Source organism: Panthera uncia, chromosome B1 (genome assembly GCF_023721935.1).
Source record: "Panthera uncia isolate 11264 chromosome B1, Puncia_PCG_1.0, whole genome shotgun sequence".
NCBI classification, from domain to species: Eukaryota; Metazoa; Chordata; class Mammalia; order Carnivora; family Felidae; genus Panthera; species Panthera uncia.
In genome coordinates, this window is record NC_064811.1 from 185,143,441 (window position 1) to 185,153,311 (window position 9,871).

The 9,871-nt window shown below is 37.0% G+C and overlaps 1 protein-coding gene across 3 annotated transcripts in view; it reads left to right on the forward strand.

Annotated features, from left to right (window-relative positions):
• The window catches only part of CFAP97 (cilia and flagella associated protein 97), a 42,754-nt gene extending 33,279 nt beyond the window's left edge, over positions 1–9,475 (forward strand). For all 3 annotated transcript variants that reach the window (XM_049632562.1, XM_049632563.1, XM_049632564.1), the window contains exons 4-5: positions 4,701–4,851; positions 6,210–9,475. In XM_049632562.1, coding sequence (XP_049488519.1) covers positions 4,701–4,851; positions 6,210–6,337 — 279 coding nt within the window. In that variant the 3' untranslated portion in view covers positions 6,338–9,475. The remainder of the gene's footprint in view (positions 1–4,700; positions 4,852–6,209) is intronic.
• Positions 9,476–9,871: the final 396 nt, after the last annotated feature.

Sequence of the window (9,871 nt, forward strand, 5' to 3'; positions counted from 1 at the left end):
TGTTCTTTGCTAGTCCAGAGGAGGAATTTTATTTTATTTTATTTTATTTTATTTTATTTTATTTTATGTTTTTTAAAATTTTTTTTCTTTTTTTTTTAACATTTATTTTTGAGACAGAGACAGAACATGAACGGGGGAGGGTCAGAGAGGGAGGGAGACACAGAATCGGAAACAGGCTCCAGGCTCTGAGATGTCAGCACAGAGCCCGACGCGGGGCTCGAACTCACGGGCCGCGAGATCATGACCTGAGCCGAAGTTGGCCACTCAACCGACTGAGCCACCCAGGCGCCCCAGAGGAGGAATTTTAGACCTCTTAGATAGAATGTGAAAACTATCAAGGGGAGAGTGATACGTTGTCACAAAGATGAAGATTTATGGTAAAGCTCATATAGGGGCGCCTGCGTGACTCAGTTGGTTGAGTGTCCGACTTCGGCTCATGGTTGTGATCTCATGGTCTGTGAGTTCAAGCCCTGCGTCGGGCTCTGTGCGGACAGCTCGGAGCCCGGAGCCTGTTTCAGATTCTGTGCCTCCCTCTCTCTCTGCCCCTCCCCCACTCATGCTCTGTCTCTCTCTCCATCAAAAATTAACATTAAAAAAATTTTTTATGGTAAAGCTCATACCTAGTATAAGAATTCAAGTGTGATTCGTAAGATCTTGAAATAATTTATAGTTCACTCTGTCTGATTTTCTTCCTTCTCTGGTTATTGTCTGTGTCTCCTTTCATACAAGAAAGAAAGCTAATGATAACTAAGGGTGGCTTCAGTTATAGAAAAATAGAAAGAACAATCCTGGTTTTCCCTGACTGTAGGATGCTTGTTACTCTTTAATGTCCTTCGGGGTCTTTGCTTTATCACTTTAGAAACAATGAAGCACCTCCCCTCTGCTGACAACTGCAGAAATCATTAACACATTAGTCATTCATTTGTTTTAACTTTTCTGTTTCCAGAGATGGACAGGATTCAGGTTGGGTTAGTTTTCCTTCCAAAAAGAATACTTCCTAAATAGAAAAACAAATATTTGGACAAACTATTTGGGATTCATTATTAGAATTTGATTTGAGTAGCAGATTCTAAGATTGAAAATACTAGGATTTTGTAAACCACAAATTGAAATATAAGTATCCATTCTTATCATTTCTCAATTCATGAAACATATTTATTTAGTGTCTGCTGTGATCTGTGTAAGACACTGAAGGAATATAAAAATGTCTGTAAAATACTGTCCTGTCATATAATATATAACATAGCTAGGAAGGTAATACTAGTTAGTGCATGTCAAAAAACTAGAAAATAATACAAAGCAATATGAATGGTAGCATTAATGTTTGATAACTCTGTACCAAATGCCAGGGACTGCTGTGAGCATTCTATATGCATTATCTCAATTAACTGCTTAAAACTGACTCTTGGAGATTATTTCATTAATACCCACATCAAGTCATACGGTCATATAATCATTGGAAGAGCCAGGATTTAAATGCACGTCTTTCTGACTAGATAGCTTACATTTTTGTTCACTCTGATGCAAATGTTAAAATATTTTGAACTGTCATTTTTTAAGTTTTACCCAGAAGTACTAAATTATTCACTAGATTAAAATGTATCTACTTTTGATTTTACACTTTATACAGTAATCACTACTTCATATTTTGATAGTTTCTATAAGCAAGAGCTGTTTCTAGTAGACATCATCCCTTTAACTTCTGCTTAACTTATTCATGACATACAAATGATATAGTTCCATGTAATTTAGATAGCTGATCTCTCTCTCGTTTTCCAAAGTTTCTGCCTGTAAACTTGATAAGTGACCTATCAGGACAACAAAATGAGTTTATTCTTTGCCTTATTGTCAAATTATTTCAGAATTGATTTTGATTATATTGCTTTATATGTTTTATATCTGATGAATAAGCGTCACAGTTTTCTTAAAATTTAAAAAAGAAAAACCTAGCTAGCCAAATAAACAAATTTAGGAAATTAGTTTATCCAAAAAATAGTGAGGCTTCTACTAGCAAAAAACCAAAATTAGTAGTTAACTGAAAATAAATTTTCTGTCCTGTCCCCCCCACAGCCCAGAGGGTAGTTAATAGGATAATCAGATGACATGGCAAATGATGCCCTGCCTCGCAGAGTACATGGTGTGATACGTAGGAAGTTTCTTACTCACTTATAAATGTCTCACTCGGGCATGCAAGAGTATTCTCTTCTTATGCAAACTATAAATGACGGGCAATATTTTATATTTTTTCTTCTGTTCCTTCCAGTGTCTTACACAACTCAGAGCAGTTACAAACTATAGGTAGAAAAGGTATAATCCTAGGAGGTTTTGCCCTTAAAATATACAGCCTCACTATGTACGGTGAGAAGAAGACCACATATGGTCTTGTGATGGCAAGACCATAGTCTTTACAGACGGAACCATGTTTAAATTGTAAGTCTGGGCTCAGCAGAGAAAACCGTTAGCTCTAGTTGAGTCTGGCCTCCCGAGGGAGTTAGGTGTGCTCTAGCCTTAGAAGGTAAAAACTGAGAAAGGCCACTTCATGCCACAAAGAGCTGGCAGGCCGAGATCTCTCATTTGGTCGGTGTCCTGCTTCATGTGCTCTAGATCGCTGCCGTTTGTCTCCAGGTTCCATTTATTTCTGTAACACCTTCCTTCTCCCTTTTCTAAACAGCTCTCTGGAGTATTTTGACTTGTTCTACTACCATCTATCACTTCTCTGGAGTTACTCAGAACACCAGTCAGAATAGAAGGGTGAGGGTGAAGCTGATGAGAGCAAACACAAAGTTGAGAAAAAGTTCTGGATATGGTTGGTGGTCATGGTTCACGGTGATGTGAATATACTAAATGCCACTGAACTGTAAGCTTAAAATGGTAAATTGATAAAATGGTAAAAATGGTAAATTTTATGTATTCTTTGCCATAATAAAAAGAAAACAGTGTTGAGGCAGAAGGAAAAACAAGGCGTGCAGAAAAAAATTTGTCCTGTGACTGAATTCAAGAGGCTGGTTTTTTAATGGGAATCTGAGGGCTGAACAAGCATTCTCTTTTCAAATAAAGATCAACTTGCTACAGAGATAGTTTAACTCGATAAAGAGATAATAAAACAATCATAGATCAATTCCTTGATCCATTTGGTCTGCTCAGATATTCCCTTCTCTACGATACCTTTGAAAATGAAACAAACTTTCTACCTTTTAAAATATGAGGAAAGAAAATAAAATTAGGAATGTTTACACATTAGATTCTGTTACGGAATCATATTAAAATACAATGTTACTGGATATTATGTTGCCTTGGCTAGTTGGTTTATATATCTATTTAAAAGTTATAGTAGATGATTTTCAAACTTAAGAGTAAAAACTTTTTTCTTCCAAACTAGATTTTATGCAGAATATTTAGTATATGAAACAGGCAACATGGAGAGCACAGATGGACCAGTAGAAACTGGGAGCGGGAGACCTGAGAGGCCACCCCCTTGGCCTCTCCTCAGTGTCCAGTTGGGGCACAACTGGAAAGTAAACAGCTAGAAAGCCAGTGCTCTAAAGTCATATATAGAATTGATAGTAGCTTAGATAGGTTTGTGGTGATGTCTAGGTTGAACGAACACACTGGGCTTTTAGCATTTTGTCCATTCTCTGAGAAAATCACATTTCATGCATTTCCATTTATAGCACCTTTCCAAACATTGTAACCTGACATAAAAGAGAGATGTGCCTGTGATCAGTTGTTAAAACCATACTGGTTTTATAGGATAGGTGAAACCCTTGGATTTTCCTAAAAAAATTTTTTTAATGTTTATTTATTTTGGAGAGAGAGAGAGAGAGCAGAACATGAGCAGGGGAGGGGTTAGAGAGAGAGGGAGACACGGAATCCAAAGCAGGCTCCAGGCTCTGAGCTGTCAGCACAGAGCCTGATGCGGGGCTCCAACTCATGAACTGTGAGATCATGACCTGAGCTGATGTCAGAGGCTTAACCAACTGAGCCACCCAGGTGCCCCAAACCCTTAGATTTTCCTGAAAGTATATTATTTGAAATATTTTTTCATATAGCATCTCAAAAGTGATTTTAAAATCTTTATTTCATAAATTTCTATTAAGTATTTACTGATTTAACACTAATTTGAAGAGATATCTGTACCCCTATATTTATTGCAGCATTATTTACAATAGCCAAACTATGGAAGCAGCTTAAGGGTCCATCAATAGATGAATGGATAAGAAAGGCGTGGTATATATACAATGGAATATTACTTAACCATTAAAAATAATGAAATCTTACCATTTGTAACGTGGATAGAGCTAGGGAGTATTATGCTGAGTGTGTCAGATAAAGACAAATACCATATGATTTCACTTCCATGTGGGATTTAAGAAACCAAACAAAGGGGGGAAAAAAGAGACAAACAAAAAAGCAGACTCTTAACTATAGAGAACAAACTGATGGTTGCCAGAGGGGAGGTGGGGGGACAGGTGAAATAGGTGAAGGGGATTAACAGTACGCTTATCATAATGAGCACCAAATAACAGAATTGGTGAATCACTATATTCTACACCTGAAACTAATACAACACTTTATGTTAACCGTGCTGGAATTAAATATTTTAAAGTGCCTTTTTAAAAACTTACTGCTGTTGTTTTCCTGAGTTATTGCTATCACTTACTTCTATCTAACATTGACTTTTGAATTGTCTTTAAATGAAGGCTTTATTGAAAAGACTTGAATCTGTGAAACCAACAGTTGGTATGAGACGCTCTGAACAACTGATGGACTATCATCGCAATATGGGTTATCTCAGCTCATCACCATCCACCAGACGAGTGAGATCAACTCTTGGCCAGTATAGCCCGTTAAGTAAGCATGCTCAGAGTTATTTTGTTCTTGTGTGTATATTTTATCCTTTTTAAAAAATGTAACTTATGTTCTTGGATGGAGTTTGAAAATGGCTGACTTCTGGAAGACATTGTATTATTTTTCACTAGTATGCTCTTCTCTTGTGTCAGGTCACTCAACTTCAGGTTTCACTCACAGCATGTAATGGTAGCACAGGAAAGAAACAAGAAAAACGGTTGAAAATATCAATACTGTCTTCAGTAGTAGACATTTTATTACATTTGTTAGAGGAAGAAATGAATAGATAACGCTGTTTAAAAGTGGCTGAGACGTTCCCCCTAACGAGCTAAGGATGATTGGTAATATCCTCCAGCCCCTATATGTGCTTTGTCTTCCTCACTGATTGACTAAAACAGGAATCAGCAGTCTGTAGAGTCATCACATATAATCCGTCCTAATGCTTGACCTGTGATCAACACACACCCAGCTAGTGGTGCGTCCCACAGAATGTCGCATGGAGTGGCCACCTCGTGCTAGGGTGTGTGACACAGGAAGTTTATGCTGTCGCTCCATGTGTGCATTCTAAACCATAAAAAAAGAAGCCGAGGCACCTGGGGGACTCATTGGGTTAAGCACCCGGCTTCAGCTCAGGTCATGATCTCACTGCTCGTGAATTCCAGCCCCAGGTCAGGCTCTGTGCTGACAGCTCAGAGCCCGGAGCCTGCTTCAGATTCTGTGTCTCCTTCCCTCTCTGCCCCTGCCCTGCTCACACTCTGTGTCCTTCAAAAATAAATGTTAAAAAAAAAATTAAAAAAAAAAAAAAAAAAAAAAGAGTGAGAGAAGCCAATGTTAGAAGAGAGCTGTAACCACCTATGACATCCCAACTTCCCAGTGCTCTTGTGAGTCTTAAACACTCAAATGACTGGTGAGTCCATTCATTCATCTCATTCTTCGAGCATCACTTCCTTGCTATAGTCATTGACTGACATAGGGTCTTAATCCAGTAATTCATACTCGGCATTATGCCTTGAACATGGTTAATTATTTCTTGAACACATTTGTAAATAGTTACATAAAGTGGCTTCTTTTATCGCTTGAATCATTTGAGCAGCTTTTTAAAACATGTATTCCCATCCCAAATCTGTTGAATCCGAACCCCGCCAATGTAGAGTCCGGGCATGTTTCTTATTATTTTTAATTTCCACAGGGAGTTCTGAAGTGCATTCCTGTTTGAGAATCATACTAAACTACTAAAAATTCATGTAAGACAGGGAAGAAAAATTTATTCTGAACTTTGAATTAGGAGAGGAAGTTTGTCAAGGGTTAATGGATGTATTTAGTTTAAATAAAATTATTTCTTGTTCTTCATATATTTTCAGGAGGAGCTTCTAGAACATCCAGTGCTACCAGTGGTCTCAGTTGTAAGAGTGAGCGACCAGTTTTTGACACATCCAGTGGCCTGTTGCTAAGACCTAAGCCCCCTAATGTTCGTACAGCTTGGTTATAAAAACTCTTTTTACTTTAAACGTTGTTCATCCGGTTCTTATTGAAGTGCTCTTGTATATTAGTATAATTCTCTGTGTAAACGTCTGTAATTTAAAATTTACAACAATGAGTTGTAATTTTATTGTAATTCAATGCAAAATTGTTTAAAAAAAACCAGTTTAATGTAAAATCAGTGTTTCCTGTGAGGATGTATTTCTATGAGAGGTATATGTCTTTGATAGAAAAATGGTAGTATGTATGTATATTTTCTCAACATAGAAAATGATTCAGCTCTTACACTGACAGAACAGTTGTGATAATATCACACTGTACGTCGGACCCAAGATGTTAACTACATTGTTCTTGTTTTTTTTATTTTTTTTTATTTTTTTATAAGTTTTAAACCATGATCGTAGCTCCTAAATATAACTTTGTTTTCTCTTTGCTCCAGAATTCAGGTGGTATAACTCTTAATTTGATTGTAAGACTTGATTGTATACTTACTGTGAACCGAAACTTGAAATTTGTTTCCATTGGTGGAGCTGATTTAGATTTGGTGAGCACACTGAGAGAAGCGTGTACTAGGGCAGCCCTTGTGATTCACCAAAGGCATCTACTACCTCCATATGAGTGAGTGTGCGGAGTTAGATCTTAAAAATGTGATCAACCATTCCAAACCGTTTCAAACTGTGAGTATTAGAAAGTTCATCTTGGAAGCAAGCTCCTTCTCTTCCACGTTCTTACACATTCAGGTAAAGTACCACTGACGATTCTGAGAAATGAGGTAGACTTTAGAGTCACAGTCCGCTACGTTGTGAATAGGCTGTCCAAGGACCAGATCGCCACAAGCAAAAGCAACTATTTGTCGAGCACAATAGCACCACCAGTTTGAAAAGGCAAGAAGCAGATCCTGAGTTGTGTCAGAACGGTGTTTTGAGTGATACTGTTAACAAGTTGTGTTACGTTTCAGTGCTTACTGTATTCAGAGAGGAGATAAATAAGAAATGTGTGGTCTTAAAGCTTTGGAAATTCCAGCTACTATTTTTAAGGACTGAGAAAGAACATTAAAATATGAATGGTAGAGGAGAAATCGCACACATTTTGCTGAGGCTACCTTAAATGTCAGCTAATTTTCTTGTTTGGTTGGGGCTTTTGAGTTGAATTCTGGCAGAACCATTTTTGCCAGTCCCACTTTGCAAATCCTGGTAATCTTAATGGAATTAGTAAGGGCAAATAGGGTGTCATATAGTTGACAAATCAGAATATTTCTCTGTCGATCTGTGGGCTCTCATTTCATATAGCCGAGTACATCTCGGTCATGGCCGCTTCTTCTGCCTCGGTCATCGCTGATGCATCATCACTTTTTCTTTACTGGCCTGTTCAGTATGCCTTTAGGATGTACTGGGAAGTTTCCATAATAAATGCCAAATCTTTCTTTTTTTAATGTGAATTCTTGCTCTGTAGCCACGATAATATTTGTTGTTTGTTTTTCCAAGTTAACTCAAGCTTTTGTAGCATGTGGACTGAACTTACTTTTCTAACCACCTTGGGCAGTAAGCCAAACGTCATGTTGCTAAATATCTATTCAGAATGTCTTGGTCTTAAGTTGGCATTGATAGATTTTGTCAGAAGATAGGGCCTGTGAAGTGTGGCAACAGTGGTGTTGAAAAAAAATCACGTGAACACAACCTGACAGATTTTTCTGCTTCTTTCTTTGGGCTATAATGTTCATTCATTGTTATTTGAAGCTGTCTTCTGGTGCCCACGTTTTTACATCATTTAGCACTCTATTTATTAACTTTAGCTCTGCTAAACCAGGGGTGTTTTGCTTTCTTTTGTGTTTAGCTTACTGCACTTTTAATGTTTGTATAACAACTTATCTTTAAGAAGAGATAAGGTAATGCTGAATTTGGACACCCGCCTGATATGGTAAGCCAGTTTTTAGAAATTGATTTTTAAGTTGTTAGGGAAAATCTATCTATATATATCTATATCTAGATATCTAGATATCTAGATATAGATATCTATAGAAGATAGATATAGATATCTATATATAGATATATAAAAATATAAACCTTTTATGTTCATGACATTAGTCTCTGAATATATTTTATATGGCCTTTGCTGTCATAGGTCAGGATTACAACACATAATTTTTATAGATCAAGCTATACTTGGATTTTACATACTAATTTCATGCCTTCAGTTTTTACTGCTTTGACGGCGGGTTCATCAAAGTATTGCTGATAGCTGGGATCCAACTTGGAGTAAAAGTTGGGAATTCCGAGCAGCAATGTTCGTCCTTTCAAAGCAGAATTCACAGGTCTGTCGTCATGAGTACTTATATACGATAAGTAAAAAATAGAAGGATAGAAGTGGAAGAATATACTATCTTCTGGTATAAGCCAAGCTACTTTGAAGGTTTAAGGGACACTTTTATGAAGGAATCGTAAGTATACTATTTTTATTTTCAAAACTTCTAAAAGGTGAAGGATCACCTAGCACCACTACATATTAGGTTCACCTGGACCTAATATATATACTTTGGAAATTTACGTCTGCAACTGGAAGTTATAATCCAGAATCTAAAATTATCAGGCAAGATTCTTATTGAGAGTTATTTTCATATCTGTCAAATGTTCAACTAATGTTGCCTCCATTTTAACAAGATTTTATGAGAGATTTTGAACTATTGAGATTATTTCCTAAGGGATACCTATTTTATCTCACACTTTCCCTACTTTGTTCAGTCTCCGTTAAAAAGCTGCTTTCTTAGCTACTACTCCGGATAAAAGTTTTCTGGTTTGCTTATAAATGTAGTGTAATGCAGTTCTCAAACCATTAACCCAGTGTCCAAAAATGGTACGGGAGCAACTTTAGAAAGAGGTCATTGTGATACTTGTGCGCTTCTCCTGTTCAGATTCAGGCACTGCACACTATGCAGAGTGTTATGGCCAGTATAAGTCGGAGACACAGTTGAATTTATTATATTTTAATAATTAAATTTATAAGATGTTTAATATCTTAAACGCCAAAATCTTAACCTGTAAATGATTGTATACCATCCTAGGAAATGTGCTTAATGCTAATGGCTACTTTATTTCCATGAATAAAGATTAGTAATAAACTTAAAAATCAACATCTTTTTTTAATTTCCCAATCTGTTACGTGTTTTAAGCCTGAAGAATTAGCTTGACATAGTGAAGAAAGAAAGAACAAAAGATAACTGAGTGTTGATCCTGTGCCCATCTCTCAAATATATTTTCTTTTTTCCCCCATAAATTCATATGTGGCAAATGTATTTTCTTGTTCCCATTTTAAAAATGAGAATAATAACTTTTTTAAAAAAAATTTTAATGTTTATCTATTTTGGGGGAGAGAGAGACAGAGTGCAAGCAGGGGAGGAGTAGAGAGAGAGACACACGCAGAATCTGAATCAGGCCCAGGCTCTGAGCTGTCAGCCCAGAACCCGATGCAGGGCTCGAACTCATAAACTGTGAGATCATGACCTGAGTGGAAGTCGGACGCCCAAACGCCCAACCGACTGAGCCACCCA